This window comes from Cydia fagiglandana, chromosome Z (assembly GCF_963556715.1).
Source record: "Cydia fagiglandana chromosome Z, ilCydFagi1.1, whole genome shotgun sequence".
Lineage (NCBI taxonomy): Eukaryota > Metazoa > Arthropoda > Insecta > Lepidoptera > Tortricidae > Cydia > Cydia fagiglandana.
Genome location: NC_085959.1, coordinates 1,072,121 through 1,097,718, shown reverse-complemented (window position 1 = coordinate 1,097,718; position 25,598 = coordinate 1,072,121). Strand labels below are relative to the sequence as shown.

The window sequence follows — 25,598 nt, the reverse complement described above, 5'->3', positions numbered from 1 at the left end:
CATAAGTTTTATGAGTCCATATCATTTTAGCATGACCCTCGTAAACGTATTTCTAAATAAGTGTCTCTTTTATTCCCAAATAAAAGTAAGGAAAAATATGACGTTTTATCAATAGGTATCTATCTATGAGCCCAAAGCCTTGCTGAGAGACTAGCGACAGTCGACGGCGACGGCGCGCGGACTGCGTGAGCTGATCCTCGAGAGTGTGATATTTGTTATAAATAACTTTTAACAGTATCCGAACCTACTGTATAGTCAAGTTGTGTTCTAATGTATGGGGAAGACAAACAAATTATAGCCAGTATTCAATGAATGTAGTATGATACCTTTGAGTATGGTGCTTTATGCACACTTGTGTATATGTAGTTACTAGCTGTTGCCCGCGACTTCGTCCGCGTGGACTCTTATCTTGAACATTATTTTACATCTTGAGTAGGTACGAGTAGGTATCTATAATTTTCATCGTTACAAACTTTATAATACAAACTTTTAATATAATGTTAATGACCTTTTACCAAGTTTGAAGTTCCTAGCTAGAAAGCTTAAAAAAATGTTTGATATTCATACAAACTTTCAACCCCTTTTTCACCACCTTAGGGGATGAATTTACAAAAAAGCTGAAATTAGTTTTCTTGTATTTTAATTTAATACCTTTTTGCAGTTTCAAGTTCCTAGCTTAAAATAAAATTTGCACCCCTGACGAACTTTCATCCCCTTGTTAACCCCCTTAGGGGGTGAATTTCCAAAAACGTTACAATTACTTTTTTTTTAAATTATCTAATACGCCTTTCTAAGAAGTTTCAAAGCATTTGTGATGGATTCAAACTTTCAACCCCTTTTTATCCCTGTTAGGGGATGAATTTTACAAAACGCTGTAATTACTTTTCCTGTCTTCTAATAATATCCCCAAATACAAAGATTCAAGTCCCGCGTTCGAAAAAATTTTTGATATCCATACAAACTTTCAACCCCTTTTTCACCACCTTAGGGGATGAATTTTCAAAAACGCTGAAATTAGTTTTCTTGTCTTTTAATAATATCTTCCAATACAAAGATTCAAGTCCCGCGTTCGAAAAAATGTTTGATATCCATACAAACTTTCAACCCCTTTTTCACCACCTTGGGGGATGAATTTTCGAAAACGCTGAAATTAGTTTTCTTGTATTTTAATTTATTACCTTTTTGCAAAGTTTCAAGTTAGCACCTTAGGGGATGAATTTTCAAAAACGCTGAAATTAGTTTTCTTGTCTTTTAATAATATCCTCCAATACAAAGATTCAAGTTTCGCACTCACAAAATATTGATCTCCATACAAACTTTCAACCCCTTTCTCACCACCTGGAGGGATGAATTTTCTAAAATGCTTAAATTCGTTTTCATATTTTTTTATTTAACACCTTTTTGCAAAGTTTCAAGTTCCAAGCATAAATTAAAATTTGCACCCCAAGACGAACTTTCATCCTCTTTTTAACCCCCTTAGGGGGTGAATTTCCAAAAAGGTTGCAATTACTTTTTTTTTTAATCAGCTAATACGCCTTTCTAAGAAGTTTCAAAGCATTTGTGATGGATTCAAACTTTCAACCCCTTTTTATCCCTGTTAGGGGATGAATTTTACAAAACGCTGAAATTACTTTTCCTGTCTTCTAATAATATACCCAAATACAAAGATTCAAATCCCGCGTTCGAAAAATTTTTTGATATCCATACAAACTTTCAACCCCTTTTTCACCACCTTAGAGATGAATTTTCAAAAACGCTGAAATTAGTTTTCTTGTATTTTAATAATATATCTTTTTACGAAGTTTCAAATTCCTACCCCATACAAATTTTCATCCCCTTTTTAACCCCCTTAGGGGTTGAATTTCTCAAAATCGCTTCTTATCTCTTGTACACTTTATAAATGTAATCTAGTGTGCAAATTCAAACTTTCTATCTTTTGTAGTTTCGGCTCTGCGTTGATGAAGCAGTCAGTCAGTCAGGACACTTGCATTTATATGTATATATAGATTACATGTGTATAGTACGAGTAGGTATAGTATGGCTATTATGAGTATGGTAAGGATATGTATATGGCATGGGTATGAGTGCAGGTATGGTGTGCGAGTTGTAGGAGGGGTACTTGGGTATTGAGTATTGTATGAGTACAACATATTCAATTACACAAACAGGTCTACCGCGATATAATTTCATTGTTTTGACCTTTAATTCCGACGTTTCAGCTGAGTTGCACCAGCTGTGGTCACGGGAAGACTGACTGATTTGTTGGGACGTCAGTCTTTCCGTGACCACAGCTGGTGCAACTCAGCTGAAACGTCGGAATTAAAGGTAAAAACAATGAAATTATATCGCGGTAGACCCGTTTGTGTAATTGAATATGTGTACAAAACGCGAGAGTTTAAAGTGTTATGTATGACTACAAGTATAGTTTGGTATGGCCATGAGTATTGTATAGGTATGAGTACGAGTAGAGTGCGGGATGGGTATGAATATGAGCTTTGATAAGAGTGACAGCTGACGTACAAGAAGTGGTACCCGAAAAGGAGGACTACCTACAAAAAGAGATGAGATCCCATCAAAAACATTACATGTAAAAAGGTGCAAGTCTCGCAGGCAATTCTTCTACTACATAAAAGTTTTAAGATATTATGTAAAACCGTCGGTTGTTTTAGTCAGTGCCAGGGGGTGTTAACTTTAATTTTAATACATATAATGACTTGGCAATCGCACATAATGCTTTACTCGTACCGTAATCTATATATTATTATATAAATGCAAGTGTCCTGACTGACTGACTGATTCATCAACGCAGAGCCGAAACTACAAAAGATAGAAAGTTGAAATTTGCACACCAGATTACATTTATAAAGTGTATTAGAGATAAGAAGCGATTTTGAGAAATTCAACCCCTATGGGAGTTAAAAAGGGGACATAATTTTGTATGGGGTTCAAGTTTTATTTTAGGCTAGGAATTTTAAACTTCGTAAAAACATATATTATTAAAATACAAGAAAACTAATTTCAGCGTTTTTGAAAATTCATCCCCTAAGGTGGTGAAAAAGGGGTTAAAAAAATTGTATGAATATAAAACATTTTTTCGAACGCGGGGCTTGAATCTTTGTATTTGGGGATATTATCAAAAGACAGGAAAAGTTATTTCAGGGATTTGAAAAATTCATCCCCTAACAGGGTTAAAAAGGGGTCGAAAGTTTGAATCCATTACAAATGCTTTGAAACTTCTTAGAAAGGCATAATAGCCGATCACAAAAAAAAGTAGTTGCATCGTTTTTAGAAATTCAACCCGTAAGGGGGTTGAAAAGGGGATGAAAGTTCGTCTTGGGGTGCAAATTTTATTTTAAGCTAGAAACTTGAAATTTTGCAAAAAGGTATTAAATTAAAATACAAGAAAACTAATTTCAACGTTTTTAAAAATTCATCCCCTAAGGTGGTGAAAAAGGGGTTGAAAGTTTGTATTGATCTCAAACATTTTTTCGAGCGCGGGACTTGAATCTTTGTATTTGGGGATATTATTAGAAGACAAGAAAAGTAATTTCAGCGTTTTGTAAAATCATCCCCTAACAGGGTTAAAAGGGGTTGAAAGTTTGAATCCATTACAAATGCTTTGAAACTTCTTAAAATGGCATAATAGCCGATTAAAAAAAAGTAATTGCAACGTTTTTGGAAATTCAACGCCTAAGGGGGTTAAAAAGGGGATGAAAGTTCGTCTTGGGGTGTAAATTTTATTTTAAGCTTGGAACTTGAAACTTTGCAAAAAGGTGTTAAATAAAAAAATATGAAAACGAATTTAAGCATTTTAGAAAATTCATCCCCCCAGGTGGTGAGAAAGGGGTTGAAAGTTTGTATGGAGATCAATATTTTGTGAGTGCGAAACTTGAATCTTTGTATACGGGCATGCAATTAGAATACAAGGCAATTTCAGCGTTTTTAAAACTTTATTCCTTAAAAGGGTTAAAAGGGGGTTGAAAATTTATAAAAACTTCATACAACTTGCAAAAGAAATAAAAGTACCTAATTTCAACATTGCTTGGGTTTGAAAATTATAGGTACTAAACTAGAGATGTAAAATGTTGAAGATAAGATTCCACGCGGACGAAGTCGCGGGCAATAGCTAGTCGTAAATATGTATAATGCGATTAGCGCGCTAGCGGCACGTTTAATTATTTTTAATAGTTGACGATGATCCTTGTGTCCTTATGCAGCCGTGCGATGACCAAGTCATTATATGTATTAAAAAATAAAGATATCTTACTGATACGGTTTAACACCCTCTGGCACTGATTAAAACAACCGACTTGGTTTTACATAATATCTCAAAACTTTTTTGTAGTAGAAGAATTGCCTGCGAGACTTGCATCTTTTTACATGTAATTTTTTTGATGGGTTTGATTTTCAGTAGGTCTCACCTTTACACTGCGCAGCGTCCACCGCAGTGGAGCTGTAAGCTTCTAAAGCTTCTTGCAATTCGGTGGCCAAGTGTTTTAGACAGGACAGATTGCTTTCCTTCACGGCAGGGTCCGTTTCACCCATGTTTTGGGAACTCTGAAACCACACAATTCAATAAATCAATAAATTATTTGTATTTTTTGTTCTGTATTTGTAATTACATTTTTTAACGACATACATCGCTTTGTGAAGGAATGAAGGTCTATGCAACTCTGAAAATGCTGTATTATTTTGAGAAGTACAACTTTTAGCTAGGGTTCTAAGTGACAAAAAAAGGTCGAACCTTTTTTTTCTTGATTAAAGCATGAAACTTGGCACAGTTGTTCCTTATATCAAACCAAGCCGATTTCGATCGGTAGCCCGAAGGAGCCCCCCCTCTGGGGCCGGAGAGGGGGGGGTCAAAGTACCGCTCGCCCGGCTTCATTCTTAAAATTCTAACAGGCCCCGTTTAGCTAATAGGTCATATTTGGTATCAATTTCGGATAAATCAATAACGTAGAATTCATTTCTGGTATAAAAAATTAGCAATTTGCAGAAAAAAATAAAAAAAAACTCAAAATATCTAATTTTTCAAGTTTAATTTTTGTTTCTTATTTATTGTCAGAATTAAACTGCCTGGTTTTTCTACATTGAAAAAATATGATGATAAAGCCTATTTAATGCAGATTTTAAAAACATAACTTTTAGACCGGGAGATAGTGACACATTTTACTGGGTCATTTGTACCAGTATGGCGGTTCGTCAGGGGTCTAAGCATGTAATGAAGGAAAGAAAAATGATGGTCATAGCGCTGGTACCGGCGGCCCAATCGCGTGGGCGTTAGTCGAACGTGTCGGGTAAAATACGAGTGTCGAACGATTTGTACCACAAAAATCCTCGTATTATTCGATAGTCCATAAAAAAGAAGTAGACGGTAGCGTAATGCCATACTTCTCCGGTGTGGCTTACAGCCCGCCATACTGAGGCGAACACGTTAATTAAAAAAAAACAATTCAATCATTTGTGCCAAGCTAATTTTTGCACAGGTGATCATCGTCGAGCAGCCATTCATGGACATCACCATGCCATACTTTTCGGATGGTTCCAAATGGCCGCCATACCGCCGCAAAGGAGTATTTTTTTTTATAGCTAAACGATTTGTACCATCTTGTAATTTTTTTTCAAGACTTTCTGTGTGATCATAAATGGAAATCTCATAATGCCATACCTGTAGGAGGTGGCAAATGTGTACAATAATTTTTTTTTAATTTCAAGTATGGTGCCCTTTTTTCCCCCTATTAGAAGTATGGCAAATATAATAATGGTCACATTGCATCATACAATTTCCAAAAATCCAAATGCCATACTGGTACAAATCGTCAAATCCATGAATGGCTGCTCGACGATGATCACCTGTGCAAAAATTAGCTTGGCACAAATGATTGAATTGTTTTTTTTTAATTAACGTGTTCGCCTCAGTATGGCGGGCTGTAAGCCACACCGGAGAAGTATGGCATTACGCTACCGTCTACTTCTTTTTTATGGACTATCGAATAATACGAAGATTTTTGTGGTACAAATCGTTCGACACTCGTATTTTACCCGACACGTTCGACTAACACCCACGCGATTGGGCCGCCGGTACCAGCGCTATGACCATCATTTTTCTTTCCTTCATTACATGCTTAGACCCCTGACGAACCGCCATACTGGTACAAATGACCCAGTAAAATGTGTCACTATCTCCCGGTCTATTTTACATATCTTCATTAAGAGGAAATTGCATAAACAAAAACTTATATCGTCTCGCGCCGGTGAATATCTTTTTACCGACATCGGAATCGATATAGACAACATCCTAAGTACACACTCTGGAGACCGATTAAAAGTATTGTTTATTGTTGTAGATAGATAAAGATAGAAAAGCGTACAAATATTTTCTTATGTGTCGTTCAGTGAAAAAAGGGACCTTGGAAAAAATTATCACAGAGCCTCGCGTTTGTATAGAAGCATACTCGTAGGTATTTAGTTAGTGCCAACCACTCCATGGACTCCATGGTCGCTGTTCTCAATAGGGGATATTACTGCAATGTTCTGCCGCCAAAGTGCAGCACTACCGACTCTAGTAAATTCATAAACTAACTTATACATACTGTACCTTAAACTGTTTTCTGACAAGTTTTCACAGACAATAAAATATGACATTGATGCATCAAGGCGGTTTGTTAACCAGGGCCTATCGGTAAAAGCGAAAATCGAAATTAAGTTATCTGCCTCTTTATCGAATATGCAAGAGTGATAGAGGGATTAGACAACGAAACTTCGATTTTCTTGTTTCGCGGCAGACCCCCAGATTGTTAGTGATTGACAGATAGTGGTAGTGGCGCTACCTACGCAGAGTTTTGCGTAATATTCCCTATTAATAAGAAGTAAACTATAAGTATTATTTAATCTGCTTACTTATTACATTATACCACACTTTAATGTTGCGTCTTGTGTATTAATGCAATTCCTTCCCCCGACACATGAATGGATACATTTCACAATTCACGTATATATGTCAGTTTCAACCATATTCTGGCCACAGCAGGGTTGTCAGAACAGTTTGGAAACAGTCATCTGCTCCTTGCTTCCATTCCTAAGAAGACGGACTGAGCAAGTTTGACGACGAACTAATGTCTGATCCCAAACATCAACCACACGGTACACTGCGCGTAATGAGGCATTTATACGGCTCCCTTTTGAACAGGTATAACATTATACAACTCTTCATTTCAATATCCCGGTGTAACTTGTCTTCTTCAATATTGCACTTATTACCGAACATATAATATCTCATTTTAGTATTTTAGGGGAATGCTTTTAGCCACCGCTATTGCTCCATCTTGTAAGAGCTTGGATCCTTGTAGTAGCATGGCTGAACTCTGAACAGGTTCCATGTTTCGAACTCACTTTTTCTACCCTTTCAGCTGAATGCTCGAAACAGGGGTAAGACTTCAACTCTTTTAGGGTAAATAAAAGAGTTTATTTAAGTAGCTTACAGAATAGATAATTTTATTGGCTTAAAAATAGAATTCCCTGGCCTATTGTGGATGCAATGGAGTGACATGTGATATAATTGAGTTTTCCACTGTGTCAACGTGAGCCCACAAATCCTGTAGTTGGGGAAATATTCGTACGCATGAATCTAGTTTAGCTGCTATAACTACATCGTCTATGTCTACTGTGCTTATCAATACCTTGCAATGACTGTTTTACAGCATCTGCAACTAGGGCCATCATATGAAATGAATCGGACTCTTCATGGTTCTTGGAGTATTCGGAATCTCACGAGGAACATTACTTATAACATGTTTCTCTACACAATTTCGCGATGGCATAAATAAGGACTTATAACTCTTCGAAGTTTTGTCAACACAGTGTCTCAAAATGATTTACCTAGTGCTAAAGAAATGAGTTTCAATAAAATATCAGTGGTTATAAGTGAAGCTTATCATCATGGTAAATTTAACTCTTATATCTATCGGGCTCTGAAACACCAGGAGTCTTACTCGTATTCCAAGCATTCTCTCGATCGACCTTGTAATACTGTAAGCTCAATAAGACTTGTGATAATAAGACTAGATGATATACAGGGTGATCAATCTAAATGGGTCAGTATGGAGAAGTCAGAAACTATAAGAGATAGCGAAATCTGTTCTTAGGAACCATGGCTCCGATTTTAGATTTAATAATAATGGCATTCAATTTTTTTTAAAATCTATCATACATAACCGGGATTCGAACATGGTCAATATTCTTGTTGTTTGTTTGTATGGAAACTTTTAAACGATGCGTGATAGGTGGGGGGTGCTCGACCAAATATCATAAAGGGCCCCGAGACAAAACAAAGTACATTAAAAAAAATCAAAATGGCCGACTTTTTTTTAATTTTTTCAAGTTGGTCCGAGCGTGCTGAGAATTGGCATGCGGCGAGCCTGAAGGCCCAATATTACAATGTCAAAAAAATATTTTTGGAAAAATCCAAAATGGCGGCGGACACGGGCAAAGACAAATTTCCAAGTAGGTTAAGCGAGCCTGAAGGGCGAGCTTCAGGCCGGGAGGCCGAAGGCCGACCCCGGTGGAGGGCCGAAGGCCCGAAGCCTCCACCCCGACGCCCAAAAAGCGACTCCCAATAGGAAAAGTGTTGGGTCGTGTTTAAGCTCCAACTTCCCCCTCTCGTGTGACGCTTCGGGCCTTCGGCCTTACTCAGAGCTCGGCCTTCGGTCTTCGCAAGCCTCGACGCTTCGCCGTGGGGCATTCGGCCCGCCGGCTTCGGTCATCAAGACAGTTGACTTGGTAGAACGCTTGGAAGCACCGAATTCACGCAGTTCGGCCTTCGGCCTCGCGTTTTGGGAGTCGGGGTGGAGGCTCAGGGCATTCGGCCTTCCACCGGGGTCGGCCTTCGGCCTCCCGGCATGAAGGTCGCCCTTCGGACTCGCTTAACCTACTTGAAAATTTTACTTTGCCCGTGTCCGCCGCCATTTTGAATTTTTCCAAAAATATTTTATTGACATTGTAATCTTGGGCCCCCAGGCTTGCCGCATGCCGAATCTCAGCGCGCTCGGACCAACTTGAAAAAATTAAAAAAATGTCGGCCATTTTGATTTTTTTTAATGTACTTTGTTTTGTCTCAGGGCCCTCTATGATATTTGGTCGAGCACCCCCCACCTATCACGCATCGTTTAAAAGTTGCCATACAAACAAACAACAAGAATATTGACCATGTTCGAATCCCGGTTATGTATGATAGATTTAAAAAAAAAATTGAATGCCATTATTATTAAATCTAAAATCGAAGCCATGGTTCCTAAGAATAGATTTTGCTATCTCTCATAGTTTCTGACTTCTCCATACTGACCCATTTGGATTGATCACCCTGTATATATATGATAATATGTATTTGATAAATACACTCAAAACATCCATAGGTAATTCAGGAACAAGCTTTCACGATAAACACAAATATATGCCTTCTAGGATTTGAACCGGGTTCCCCATTTAATATATGGTGTATAAAAGTGAGATCTAAGCATAGACCCTTTTTAGCTTGGCCGATACAAGGATTCAAGCTCCTACAGGATAGAGCAATATCAGTAAATCTAATAAATAACATTCGCCAAAAGTTTATTATAACTTCATATGATGATATGTGAAATAGCCTTGTAAAGTGAATACCTTACTGATAAAGCCGTTGCTAAATAATAAAAAAAAATGCCTGAAATAATTCTTTACTTGAATAGACTATTGAAACAGAAGCAGCCTTATCAGGATAGAATTATATGTTTGGGGCTTGGGGGCAGACGTTAGTTCCTCTTTAAACTTGCTCAGTCTGTCTTCTTGGGAATGGAAGCAAGGAGCAGATGACTGTTTCCAAACTGTTCTGACAACCCTGCTGTGGCCAGAATATGGTTGAAACTGACATATATTATATACGTGAATGATGAAATGTACGCATTCATGTGCCGGGGGAAGGAATTGTTTTTTTAATACACAAGTCGCAAAATTAAAGTGTGGTATAGTGTAATAAAAATATTTAATAATACTTACAGTTCTTATTCATTGAGAATAGCGACCATGGAGTCCATGGAGTGGTTTACACTAATTGGGTAGGTAAAGTTTTTTGAAGATAGGCAAATTATATTTTTTCCCGATAGTATTCATTATAGCGATCACGGAAATGCAGCTCTTTTATTTTTATATCATTTTATTGATTAAATATAATTTTTTAAATGATCGATATGACGTTTGTGAGATGGAATGGCAGATTCGAGTAATTAATTCCTTTGCGCCTAGTAAATGGGACGAGATAGAAAAAAAATCGATGTCAACTGTCAGTGTCATTCTTGGAAAATAACTTGCAAATAATTGGAAAATAATGGTCGGACGAAACATTTGTGTTTTCTTGTAATTGGATGTCGGTGTGATTTCTAGAATAAGTATTTTTAACGTCCCTAGCACGATCAACACGGATATTTTGATAATGATAACGATTGCTTTCGACTACTTGGCACTGCTTCTTGGAGAACATTTTCATTAACGCCTCCACCACGACTCTTGGACTGCTACACGAGTCATTTTGGATCTCAGTATCAACACAATAGATGGAGACGATCCCGGAAACGTTCGAATGGAAATAGAATATTACAGAGATGAACTCAAAGTGCGTCGTACCGTCTTGTAGGAAGTACAGACGTTACTTTCCAAATTCAGCGTATTTGAGCACACCAAAGTCTTTAACAGCGATTCGGTGCCAAGCTTTGAAGATATATTGGCCAAAATGGTAACTTATACGTTTGTGAGGACTATATAAACGTGATTGTTGTATTATACATACATAATGATTAAGATTGTAATAGTCTTATAACTAGGTCGTTATTGGCTATTATATATGGGCTTGGCAAGGTGTTCACAATATCTGAACACGCACGCCCTGATAATAGAGGCGTGTTCAGATATTTATGAGCACCCTAGCTGCACCAATATATCTGATGGCGACTGTACTTTAGAAAACTTATAATATAAATCCAAAATAATATAATATAAATCCAGTAAATTTCGTTTCGTTTTATTTCATAAATCCACAAATTATTATCCTTAAGCATTAACATTACAACAGTATATAGAATCACGCTGTGTGGCGTGCCCTTGAAGAGAGTTGAGAGGTTCAAATATGGTCAATATGGATAAGTATGTCTGTAGGGTAAATGTGCTTCACGTTGGGGCCTGTTTACATATTGATTAGTGTTGATTGCGGGTTTAATACATTTGCCACTATACACAAGTAGCAAGTGTATCAAATCAACTCGCAAAAATACTACATTTTTGCTTCCATTGAGGTATACATAGTAAGCACTATTCTCAAATTATGTGAGGAAATAAAACAAATTCAATTTAGTAAAGCGTATTTAATAGGGGTAAAGTGACGCGAATACAATTAAAAAAACAACGCATATTCTTAGTTTATATTAAATGTAGATGGCTTTTTAGTTTTCACTTGGTCACAGAAGTTTCAGAGTAGGTGTTTCTTGCGTTTTGGCTGTCCTTCTTGTGTCCTTCCACAGCATGAGCATGTCGTAAGTCCTGTTGTATTTGTCCCAGGACTTAGCAGGAAACTAGTTATTCATTATTAAGTTTGCTTCTGCCTTCAAATGAGGCGGTGTGCCGTCTATTCCAGGTCGTTTTCGTCACTTGAACTCATTTTGTTTATTACGAGTATTAAAATAACAAGCGGTAACTTATTGAGTATTGCACAACGAATAAACTTTGCCGCCTTTTATTTGCATATTTTTTTAAATTATATTACCATAGATACAAAGCATACGGTACGCGCATGCGTCAATCCGCGCGCACCGCGCAGCGCCCTTTCGCGGTGCTAAAGCGGTATCCAGACGGGACTGATCAAATCGGTCGATTTGATCAGAAATGAAATTGGCGTCAATCTCCAATTTCAGATTTATGGTGATATTAGACCCATTTAAATTGAATAAATGCCCCATAACGAAAATACTAGCCTCACAAATTGGTGTTCTTGTGTCCGCACCTCATTTTATTGGTCATTATCGGCGGTTGAATTGGGCGAGCCAAATTGGCGTTTGCGTCCGTACGTCCCGATTCGATCGGGCAATTTAATCAGATTGGCGAAAAATTGACTAATCTGGATACGCCTTAAGCAACATCGAGTTCACGATAATTTGACATATAATTAATAATAGATTTTTAGCATAAGTTGCATTTCATAAAACTTAACCCAAATCATTTGTACATTTTCAAGTCAAAGATAAAGACATGTTGGTTTTAAAATTTTAATAAGTATAGACCATAACATTGTCATGATCTTGTAACATTGTTAAAATAAGAGAGTCTCCCATTTTCATTTTATTGCATTTTTTATAAAATGTCTTTAGATTCTCGGGATATCTTGGTCCTAATTCGATTGCTCTTTTTTATGGAAATAATTATATCCTTCAGATTCACAGGATGCTTGAGGCTTAGCCGAATAACACTGCAAGGAAGTATGTCATGGCTCAATGGTTCTAATTAGCCATCAGTATAATACCGCCAATGAATGTTTACATCCACCTGAAAATAAGAACAACATTCATAAAATGAGGATAACCACACAAAACTAACAGATGGTTGAAATTGTTAGAAAAAATTAGACCGATTTCTTGTTTACGAACTTAACAGCTCATGGCAATTTAATAATAAAAATCAAAACACAAGTGAAGAAAGTTTTATGTACCTATGTATTTCACGGATACGTACTCCTGTACGGCCATTCCTCCTCTAATTCAACGGCATTGTGCTTATCACTGTTATGATAATAATTTCAAATTTGTAGAATCTGCTCGCAATCTCGTATGAACTCGCTTATTTTTCTTGCAAAACTCTGTCCAAGGGTCAGCGTAGGGGCCGTCGTGTAGGGGTGGGGAAGAAAACGTTGTCCAATAATTATGCAGTGCCAAGTTATCGAAAGTATATTCAATCTTTGTCCAAATACGCGCAGATGTCGTGGGGAATCAGAAGTCCGTGGGTCGTGCTGAGGTCGTCGAAAATCACAATGATAACATTAATAGCAATTCGCAAGGTAACATGAGGCTTGTCCGTTATTTTTCGGGAATGAGAGCTAAGTGACACTGACAGTTGACATCGTTTTTTTTTTCTTTCCCGTCCCATTTACTACGTGCAAAGGAATTAGTCGGAACTGCCATTCCATCTCACAAACGTCATATCGATCATTTAAAAAATTATATTTAATCAATAAAATGATATAAAAATAAAAGAGCTGCATTTCCGTGATCGCTATAATGAATACTATCGGGAAAAAATATAATTTGCCTATCTTCAAAAAACTTTACCTACCCAATTGAATACGAGTATGCTTCTATACAAACGCGAGGCTCTATGATAATTTATTCCTAGGTCCCTTTTTTTACTGAACCACACATAAAAAATAGTATTTGTACACTTTTCTATCTTTATAATAGGATCTATAAAGGATCTACAACAACAAACAATACATTTAATCGGTCTCCAGAGTGTGTACTTCGGATGTTGTCCATAACGATGCCGATGTCGGTAAAAAGATATTCACCGCGCGAGACGATATAAGATTTTTTTTATGCAATTTTCTTTTAATAAAGGTAAGGACAAGTTACGTTTTTAAAATCTGCATTAAATAGGCTTTATTGTCATATTTTTTATATGTAGAAAAACCAGGCAGTTTAATTTTGATACTAAATAAAAAATAAATATTACACTTGAAAAATTAGATTTTTTAATTTTTTTTTAATTTTTTTTCTACAAATTGCAATTTTTTTATATCAGAAATGAATTCTACGTTATTGATTTATCCGAAATTGATACCAAATATGACCTATTAGCTTAACGGGGACTGTTAGAATTTTAAGAATGAAGCCGGGCGGAGCGGTACTTTGACCCCCCCTCTCGGGCCCCAGGGGGGGGGCTCCTTCGGGCTACCGATCGAAATCGGCTTTATTTGATATAAGGAACAACTGTGCCAAGTTTCATGCTTTAATCAAGAAAAAAAAGGTGTTTGCACTTAACATCCTCACTATTTTTTGTAAACATGTTGAGTAAACTTTACCTATACAAATATCTGTGTCTTCGGTTTGCTAATTTATATGTAATGGCACTACTCGTTCAAAGTTGTAAGTACTTAACTTTCCTGCTACCCCAAGGTTGTCTGGAAGAGATCGGTTTTTAGCGATAAGACCGCCTGTTGTTACCTAGTCTTAAGCTTATATTTCAGTTTTTGTATTCTTTTATTTAACTTTATGTTGCAATAAATGATCAGATCAGCTCGATGAAACTATATTATTACGCTGCGTACAACTTAGTTAATCAAATAATCATCATATAGTAATTTTCGACCACACATTTTGTTCGCAAAGCTCACTTTATCAAATTTCGCCTCGCAAATAAACACAAAATAGTTATCGCCTCCGCTTCGCATTTATTAATTGCATTGCCTTTTCACAGAACAAAGTTTACAATCATTGTCGTGTCAATGTAATGTAATAAATTAAATGTATACAGTGTGGAAAGATAAGTCGGGCCCTGGAGGGAAACTACCTTAAGTTCTTAAGCTGGCTCATTTTACTTAAAGGAGAAATTCCTTTATTTTTAAAAAGAAACAAAACTGCATTTAAAGATTTTCTAAAACTCGCTTGCCTCGCCCGGGACTCGAACCGATCAAAAATTCCGAAAAATAAAAACTCGCAATTTTATTGTACTAGTCGGTACATTTAATGTTAATGATAACATTTCTCCAAGAAACATTAGGTCTTACACTCGTCTGTCGTACAAAATATCAATAAAATCTAATATTTAGTACTCAAGATTTTTTTAGACAAGCAAAATTGAAGAAAAAAAGAATAAATCTTTGAATGCAGTTTTGTTTCTTTTTAAAAATAATGGAATGTCTCCTTTAAGTAAAATGAGCCAGCTTAAGGATTTAAGGTAGTGTCCCTCCAGGGCCCGACTTATCTTTCCACCCTGTATAGTTGGCCAGCCGCGCAAAAACTGAATATAAAATAGTGTTTCACTAACAAGCGATTTACACAAGCCAATAAGATGCAAAACTGAAAACATAAAAATAACGCGAATAATTTCCTGTTTATAAACTATTTTTCCCCTTATTCATAAAACTTTTAGGGCCTGGTTTAGTTAAATTATATTTTCTCCAATATGCTCGGAAATGTTCACCTTACTGTAGCAAAAATACTACGGGAAGTTCTTCGTTAATGTCAAACTCTAATTAAAAAACATCAAACCATCGCTGTCCTGTTCTAGCGGACGGGAAGTAAAAAAACACTACAGTAATAACTTATTACTGTAGTGTTTTTTACTTTTTAATAATAAAAAACGCAAACGGCCAATTATTATTGCCGCGAGCCGCTTCTACACGACCCGATCAGCTATCATTTCACGTGTATGATCGTGCGAATACTGCTTAATAAAATCAAAGATTATTTTTATATTTTTTTTATATCTCATCCGTTGTTCATAAAGCTTATATAGTTTGTCAAAGGACTTTCTCATTTCTCTATCTTTGTCTTACACTAGTACTAGCACCCAAAAGAAAAGGATGGGTATAGTTTTCTTGGTTCTTACTGACTGAAAAGTTGGTTTGACCAACTATATTGCACAATTATATTGAATGAACGAATACTGAATGACAGAATAAGTTTGTAACTTTAACTTTTAAAAAATAATTAAAGAGGGAAATTGTTTTTGACATTTTGGATGTGAAGGTTTGATTTGAGTGATGCTTGATGGTTAAATAATAATTATTTTAGCTTCTTTCCTCGCATGTTTGGAGAAAAGCACTATATATGCCTCGGCAGGAATAGCAATTCGTGGATTCGTCTTCTTTGTCGGACTCCGCTTCGCGTCGTCCGACAAAATCGAAACTCATCCACGAATTGCCCTTTCCCGGCCTCTGCAATAATGTACTATTTCTTTCTTACAAATACTTAAGTAATAATGACAGATAAAGACAAACGATTGTTAGCTAATTGTTTTTTATTGTTATTATTTGACGATCCTTCTCAGGTGAAATTTTTCATATTATGTATTATTAATGAAATTAATTAATTTTGATTATTTTGCTATTATTTAAATTTATTTCTGACGATCACAATATAGATTCTTATAAATTGACATTAATGTAATTTGTACTGTAATCATATGTTGTGAAATAAATAAATCAAATCAAATCAAATTGAGGTTTGTAGCGCGTATATGAATAAGGGGGAGCCTCTAACCCTTAGGTTAGAGTTTAACCTAACACAAAAAGAGTGGTGATATAAGATTAACATGCGTGTCTGTGGAACTGTAGCTCCCAAACCGATGCATGTTGCCGTTTTGATAAAGGCTGCTCCAGCGGTTCTTAGTTTTAGTAATCACTAGATGGCGCTGCGCGCTGTTATAATGCCGTGGTACATTCTAAATTTTAAAATTATTAGTATAAGTAAATAAGTCCTTTAAACACATAAAAAATAATTAAAGCAAATATAGGTATCTATTTCATTTCTATCAATATTTTGTTACGTCCGCATACGATATCTCGTGCGTTGAAATCTGTCAAACGGACAATCTTAGAAATTTTTCGGCACTTTTGGGTATTAATAAATAGTTAACTTGTTATTTAAAACCCACTCACCGTCTTCTTCCCCGTACTCAAATCCAAGCACTTATACGCAAGCTCCACACTGCCAAACTTATTGTTCGCGTCCAGCGACTTACATTGTTCATTCAATTTCGGCGTTTGCGAACGAACTGAACGGAATGAATGGTTAAACAGTTTCCGTTCACTCTCGAAGTAATCGTTGTGGAACTCAAGGTTCTTGTTTATGTTAGGGGCGCTCGAGGAGATGGGAGGGAGGTCAGTGGTAGGGGAGGGGTCTTTGGAGGAGGAACAGGAGGAGAGCGTGTCGCAGTCAGAGCTGTGCGTGTCGCTGGAGGTCAGCTGCTCGATTAGGCGCTTTATTGTGCACGTTGTCTGGAAAAAGTTTGAGTTATTTTATTCACAATATTATAGTTACGACCAATGCGGCATGAAACTAAAACTAGCGGTATCTATGTATGTATTATGAAAACGCCTTATTTCATTAAATATTTATTACGTTATTATACCACTAGTATATATTTTCACAATATTTCAGCCAATTCGACCGAATGGCTTTTACGGATCATGTTGTGACGGATCATGTAATAATAAAAAATACCAAGCGCTGTTAAGGCCCTGATCGACGGGCGAGTAAAACCGCGGTTGTGCAGCTCATCGGTAATGCTCGCCGGTGTATCATTGCAATACCGCGGTATTATATACCGCCGAGCCGGGCTCGGGGCTCGTCAAGTATGTTTGATTTTTTTACTCAGCTCGCTTTGTCGATCACGGCCGGCAAGCCGAGTTTTGGCGACCGCTTGGAGAGAACGGGCGTCTCATTTTTTGATTTCACAATGGATATGCGAGTCGCGATTTGGTATTAGAATTTAAGACGCATTTACATGGTGCCAGTTTCTCGCACGTTATGGGGCGAGAAATCGTATGACACTATCGTATGCAATAATCGTCAGCGAGAAATAAAAACTCGCTTACGATAATGTCATGCGATACTCGAACGGAGATTATCGCCAGGCGAAATAGTTTACACGGGGAGCTGCATTCTAGGGAAATATTTACATACATCTCGACTCGTCTAAACCGGTTCTCGTATGACATTTTTTCACGTACGTGCGAGTATCGATTTTCATACGAGTTTTACTTGTCAACTTCCGTGATTAGTTAATGATCTTTTCACTATACTGTCAATATTCTTAATAAATATTTCTTGTTTCTCACATTATTTTTAACCTTTTTTATTAAGAATTATTTCTTTCATCGACATTTATTTCCTAAAATGTATACACGAGGTCAAAAGAAGAAAAAGATGTAAATGCTATTGGTAAACTATTTTTTTTTTTTCGTAAAACTTAGTTTTTGCAAAGTGCTACTTGTCACTTTTTGACATCTATCAATAAGGATATTTAGACTAAATCCCATAGTAGCAAGATCGCCATCAAAAAGGCGTTTTGCACTATGTAACAATAAAAACTTGTTTTTGTTAATAATTGGAATTAACTCTGAAACTAGGCGAATTTGAAAAAAGTTTATAGGACATTTTTGTCTCTAAATATGATCATGGAGGGGGATGGAGTTACTCGCGTCCGTAGGATTTACCACCTTTTCCTAGGCCCACCCTACACGTGTCCCCTGAGTGGTGCGAAACGAGTAACAACGCCGAGCATCAGGCGGCGGTTAACTAACCTGACCAGTGGCCTAACCAGCCACTGATGGTGAAGGTAGGAAATGACTTTCACAACCCGTAACCTAGTGAGACCGGGGATCTTGGCTTAGTTGCCTGGGTCACGAGGAAGAAAACCTCTCTAAAAAATTACCCCAATCCTAAGGTGTGGACCGTGCCGATAGGATGCATGGCTGAAGGGAATTCAGTCACAAGCGCCAACCTCGACGGACCCGGCTAACGTTGGTGTATTGAGCCTTCTCATAGGAATGGGCGTTACCCTGTGAGCGACCACTTAGATCGACCCTACTCGTGGGAACCAAATGATGGCACAAAATAATCAAACAAACAATCAACCAAACAACCAGTCAAACAACCTACCAAACAATCAACCAATCAACCAACCTAACAATCAACCAAACGACCAACCTAACAATCAACTAAACAACCAACCTAACAATCAACCAAACGACCAACCTAACAATCAACTAAACAACCAACCTAACAATCAACCAAACGACCAACCTAACAATCAACTAAACAACCAACCTAACAATCAACCAAACAACGCATCCAACAATCAATCACCCAATCCCAACAATAAGCAAGACAGTCGCAAGACATACACTCAGCAAGTATTCCATAAAAGCTTCTTCGAGAGCAGACCTCGATCATCATCACTATCTGAACCTTCAAGCAATGCTTCATCTACCCAACACAATACTTCGAATAAACGAAGAGGCAGAACCAACCACCAATCTGGCAGCGTGTGCCCATAAGCAAAAAACGCAAAATTTGTCAGGATTCCCCCTCGCCTGAAAGCACTCGAATAGAAAATAGATTTGAAGGACTTCCTATAGACCAGGGTGGTGACCCTCCCCCCAAGGCTCCTAGCAAACCACCAAACATCGTCCTTTACGGGATTGAAGACGTGAATGAACTTACTAATCTGTTGGAGACTATAGTCAAACCAGAATATTTTAAATACAAAATACTAAATAAAAACCATCTTCGCATAACGGTCAACACTATCGAAAACTATAAAAAGATAATGGACCTTTTAAGAGCTAAGGGTCTTATAGGCCATACGTTTGCAAGAAAAGACACAAAGTGCAGCCGCTTTGTTATAAAAAACCTACACCACACAACTCCTCACGAAGCTATTATAGAAGCTATTGAGAACACTGGGAATACAGTAAAAGGAGAAATTATAAACGCACGCTATGGCCCTGACAAAATCCCAACCTCCGCATTCTTCGTTAATGTAGAACCGGGCATCAACAATAAAGAAGTCAAAAAAATTCAATACATTTACCACCAACGCATTAAAATAGAAGACCCTCGCAAATCAACGACAAATAGTCCAGTGTCAACGTTGTCAACAATACGGCCACTCAAAGAACTATTGTATGCGACCCTATCGGTGTGTTAAGTGTGCTGGGGGACACAAGTCATCTGAATGTCCCAAGAAAGATAGAAAAACAGCAGCGAAATGTGCACTATGCCTCCAAGACCATCCAGCTAACCATAAAGGCTGTCAGGTGTACAAAGAAATACTTGAAAGGAAACGGCAGAAATCCCGCTCCAGCAAACCAACACCTGGCGTGGCCACTGATAAAAATCCCCCGGATACCGAACATGCTGATGTGAATGCCGCAAGACTACTCCAACCTCCGTTAGCTCCTCAGAACTCGCATCAAAACTACTCAGGTGCTGCTAGACGAAGTCCTGACTTTCGACCCACTGAAAATTTACCAAATGAGACTAAAATGCACTATCAACAACCTACTATGGTAGAACAACTATTAATAAAACAAAGTGAAAAGTTCGACATACTCCTACAACAAATAAGCTCCCTTATGGGACTTTTGACAACACTTATTTCAAAACTAGTTCCAAAATTATTCCACTACGGATAGCTATATGGAATATAAATGGTTTATCCCCAAATATCTTAGAACTTGAAACTATACTTCCAAATAATAAAATTGACGTGGCACTACTGTCAGAATCTCATGTCACTACTCTCAGCTCCTTCCGCCTCAGAGGGCATCAAGTGTATATAACTCCTCATCCTGACGGCAGAGCACATGCAGGAACGGCTATTGTTATAAGGTCATGCTTGAAACATTCTCTCTTGGAAGCCTACTCCACTGACCACTTACAAGCCACCTCGATAAGGCTAGAGAACCGTGCAGGACCAATTGTTCTTTCAGCGGTTTACTGCCCACCGAAACATCGAATCTCCGAGGAAATGTTTCTCGATTATTTCCAAACACTTGGCCATCGCTATATCGCCGGTGGCGATTGGAACGCTAAGAACACATACTGGGGCTCACGATGCACGGTAACGAGAGGTCGAGTACTTAAACAATGCGTCGACAAAATTAAACTGCAGACTGGCCCTCTGATCCAAATAGAATGCCAGATCTTCTTGACCTTTTTATCATTTATTCAGAGACCAAACTTTTATATCCGCAACGCAGGCTTCGTCAGGTAAACACAAATTTACAATCAGCTACAGGCATCGTCACAAAAAACTACAGCGATAAAATCCGCAACAGGCTTCGTCAACTCACTTACTCTAAAAACCCTTACCTACCTACCTTACCTACTTTACTACTACCTACCTTACCTACCTTAGCTTTTTCTTTACCTACTTTTTTTATCGCCAAAGGTTTAAGTGACCTTTACACAAGCATTGAAACTTTTCTGGATGCGTCATCGGATCATACCCCTTTTATCCTTAATTTGTGTTCAAACGTGATCAGCTACGAAAAACCAGAGTCCCTGCACAACTTTAAAACTGATTGGGAGGGCTTTCGTTCCTATCTAGATGAAAATATAAACTTGAAAGTTCCACTGAAATCTAGTGATGATGTGGAGGAAGCGTGTCTAAATATTACTAACTTAATTCAAGTGGCTGCCTGGAAAAACACACCCGACCTACCAGTCTCACACAAACACAAAACCTGTGCGCCTCCCCTAGAGATCAAAAAGAAACTCGAAGAGAAGCGACGCTTAAGGAGACAATGGCAACAGTCACATCATCCAGCCGATAAAACTAGCTACAATCGAGCTACAAGGGAGCTTAAAACCATGTTACATGAACATTCTAACAATATTATGAAAGACACATTAGAAATGATGTCCCCAAATGGCAGCAATCAACACTAACTGTGGAAAGCCTCCAGAACCGTTGACAAATCAAAATCGCACTGTCCTCCTATAAAAACTGGTAGCTGCTGGGCAAGAACCGACCAAGAAAAAGCAGAAGCCTTTGCATTACATTTGTCAAAAGTATTTCAGCCCAACCGTGACGAAAGTCTCAACGACGAAAGTGAAGTGGATAAGATACTCAACTCTACAGCTATGCTTGCCTATAAGACCAACGTCGCCAAGGGAGATTTCAAGGATGATCCGTAACCTAAACAGCAAAAAGGCACCAGGCTATGATCTAATCACACCTAAGATTCTTAAAGAACTGCCTAAAAAACCATCACTTTCCTCGCCTGCCTATTCAACGCGATCTTCAGAATAGGATATTTTCCTGGGCCGTGGAAAGTTTCGCAGATCATTATGATCCATAATCAAAGAGCACAGAACGCCATCCTTCGTGTGATTGCCAATGCACCCTGGTTCACTCGTAACGATGAAGTACACGACTATCTCAATATGCCCACCATAAAGGAAGAGATCAAAAAATTCACTAAGAATTACATTGAGCGCTTAGCAAAGCATCCTAATCCACTGGCTTCAAAATTACTGGACAAGACTGAAACAGTGCAAAGACTTAAAAGGAAGCACATTGTGCAATATGAAAGTAGTGGTTAAGTGAGACGATGGTTTCCAAAACCCAAAAACAATAGGTATATACAGCAAAACTGATTATAGTCGATACCGACTGATGGCAGTTCAAAACAGAACAAAAAAAAAATATGATCAGGAATACGCTGTTATAATTATTCGGTTTCCTCATGTTACACCGTAAATGAGTTTCGAACCCTGAGTGGAAACTATGTTATTTCGAATTTTAACAAGCTAATACATGAATATGGTACATCATATAAAAAAAATATGACCTTTTTTATTAAGAATTTATTAAGGATTATTTCTTTCATTGACACTTTTTTCCTAAAATGTAAACTTTCCTCAAAAAATGTAAAAAACTGTGAACCGGGACATTTTTCATGCAAAAAGGGGGGGTTGCGTCAGGGGGAGGGGAAGGGACGCTAGTGTGCGTAAAGCACCATACCGTAAAGGTATCTGCCCACTACACCGTATCATACCATGACCGTGCTATGAACGTATCAGGCACGGAATGTAACGCGATACGGCCTACTATGCCCACTAGACAGTTTCCAAATTGTACATAACGGGTTTAGTACCCGTAGTAACCGCGCATCATCCCCATCATCATCAGGCTAGAGCAGTCCTCTGCTGGACATAGCCCTCCCCTAAAGAGCGCCATAGCGCCCTGTCTTCAGCTTGCCGCATCCAGCATCTGCCTGCAATCTTTCGCAGATCGTCATCCCACCTGGTCGGGGGGCGTCCTACACTACGTTTGCCAAGTCGCGGTCTCCACTCAAGAATGCGTTTACCCCAGCGGTTGTCGGTTCTTCGTGCGATATGGCCAGCCCACTGCCACTTCAACTTGCTAATTCTTTGAGCTATGTCGATTACTTTGGTTCTCTGTCGGATGTATTCGTTACGAATCCTATCCTTCAGAGAAACTCCGAGCATAGCTCTCTCCATAGCTCGCTGAGCGACCTTGAACTGGTGGACTAACCCTACCGTGAGTGTCCATGTCTCGGCTCCGTAGGTCATGACAGGTAGGACGCACTGATTGAAAACTTTTGTTTTCAAGCATTGCGGTATGGATGACGAGAAGACTCGGCGTAGCTTCCCAAACGCTGCCCAGCCTAGCTGGATCCTCCTCTTGGCCTCCTTCTCGAAATTGTTTTTACCTAACTGCAGAATCTGCCCGAGGTAAGTGTATTCGTAGACGATTTCGAGAAGGTGACCATTTACGACTATCGGTATTGGATCAATGTGGCCATTGATCATGCATGACTTTGGTTTTATCCAAGTTCATGCCAAGACCGATGCGACGCGAGGCTGAAGCTAGGCCGTCCAGCATCTGGTTCAGCTCCTCTAGCGACTCCGCCATTAAGACTATATCATCTGCGAATCGTAGGTGTGAGATGTAGTCGCCATTTATGTTAATGCCCTTACCTTTCCAGTCCAGCGTCTTAAACATAACTTCCAACGCGCTTGTGAACAGTTTCGGGGATATAACATCCCCCTGTCTCACTCCTCTGCGCAATTGGATGGGTTTAGACTGCTGACCCTATACTTGGACGCTCATGGTGGCGGCTTCGTAAAGACATCTCCACACCTCGATATAACGATAGTCTATTTGGCATCGCTGTAAGGATTCCAGAACAGCCCAGGTCTCGACAGAGTCAAAGGCCTTTTCATAGTCCACAAAGGCTAGACACAGGGGCTGATTATATTCTTCGGACTTCTGTATAATCTGCCTCACTGTGTGAATGTGGTCTATGGTGCCATATCCTCCGCGAAACCCTGCCTGCTCTGGCGGCTGGAACTCGTCGAGTCTCCTAGCGAGACGGTTCGTGACCACTCGTGAGAACAGCTTATAGACGTGGCTCAGGAGCGAGTGGGTCTCTTAAAAAAGAGCACCACCAAACTCCCGCTCCACGCCTTTGGAGTTCTCCCACTGTGAAGGACGGCGTTGAAGAGGTTCTGTAATTCCTGTATAAGGCACTGGTCCCACCGCGAGCTAGTAAGCTATGAGCTATCGGCTATAAACACGAACAAAAGATAAGCACTCCCGTGTAAATTAAAGAGACACGGCGATATTTATAGTTACTCGCCCAGCGGTGAGCTATAAATATCGCCGTGTCTCTTTTATTTACACGGGAGTGCTTATCTTTTGTTCGTGTCTATAGCCGATAGCTCATAGCTTACTAGCTCGCGGTGGGACCAGTGCCTTACAGGGGCTCCTCCAGCTTTCAAAAGCTCTGATGTTATTCCGTCCTCACCGGGGGCTTTTCCATTTTTAAGCTGCCTCAGAGCTAACACTATCTCGTCTTGGCTGATGTCTGGCAGTTCGTCGGTGTAGTGGCGTGTCAGGGTGGCTCTGGAATCGCGACCGTCTCGTCGGAAATGTGGGGCATGTGCAGCCTATAGTCGGCCATAGAAATCCTCAATCTCGTCGAAGATCTCCGGTTTCGACAATACGGTTCTACCGTCGCGCGCTTTAAGCTTCGTCAGGTGGCTCCTGCCAAGCTGCTGAGTGAATACTTTGGACCCTCGGTTTCGCTCTATCGCCTCTTCAATGAGGCGTGTGTTGGAGCTCCGAAGGTCACGCCGTACCATCTCGCAATTCGCTTATTCAGGTCTGACCTCTCAGACGAAGTCGCTTGGGTAGTTTCCCGTCTTTTTGTCATCAAGCCGAGGGTCTCGGCCGAGAGTTTAGATTTCCTGCCATTCCGCTGCGTTCTGCAGAATTTGATGCCCTCGTCCCTCAAGAGTTTCGATCAGATTATGTAGGGTCTCGTCAGCGTCATCGGTGGGTTCCAAGGCAACAAATCTATCCCTGAGAAGCTGCTGGAACTTCTCGGTACCCGCCATGATTTGGGTTGGGTTAGGACGGAGCGTGGACTACATCAGACGGTTTCTTTCAACCTTTAAGTTGATATTCAGAGAGCCTCGGAGGAGTCGGTGATCAGATCCGGTATTGAACCTGTTGATCACTGCGACATCTCTGAATATGTGCCTGCTATCCGTCATGATGAAGTCGATCTCATTTTTAGTCACAGTGTCGAGGCTTTGCCATGTCCACTTCCTTTGAGGCTGTTTCTTGAAGAAGGAGTTCATTAAGAACAGTCCCTCTTTCTCTATCTGTGATTCCGAACTCCGTAACCATGCGGGCCTATCCGGGATTCGTTGCCAATCTTGGTTCCCACCTTGCCGTTAAAGTCCCCCATAACAACATTGAAGTGGGCCTTGGTGGTGTTGTGCAAGGCTTTGGATATGTCTTCGTACATATCCTCCACTTCATCATCCGAGTTTGCCGAGGTCGGTGCGTAAACCTGAATTACCTTTATGCTCTAGCGCTTGGACAGCCGAAGGATCAGGTACGCTACCCTGGTCGACAGACTGGAGATTTCTTCAACGTTAGAGAGGGCCTTATTGACGAGGAAACCTACGCCACCCTGGGATGTTTTATCACCCTCGCGAAAGTAGAGAAGATGGCCCGAGTCTAGGGTTACGCGGTGT

At 39.2% G+C, this 25,598-nt stretch overlaps 1 protein-coding gene across 1 annotated transcript in view; it reads right to left on the bottom strand.

Annotated features, from left to right (window-relative positions):
• LOC134678965 (type II inositol 3,4-bisphosphate 4-phosphatase-like) overlaps positions 1-25,598 on the bottom strand; it is a 102,723-nt gene that overhangs the window by 22,869 nt on the left and 54,256 nt on the right. The window contains exons 11-12 of the mRNA XM_063537721.1: positions 16,670-17,008; positions 4,422-4,557 (exon numbers count right to left, since the gene is read on the bottom strand). Coding sequence (XP_063393791.1) covers positions 4,422-4,557; positions 16,670-17,008 — 475 coding nt within the window. The remainder of the gene's footprint in view (positions 1-4,421; positions 4,558-16,669; positions 17,009-25,598) is intronic.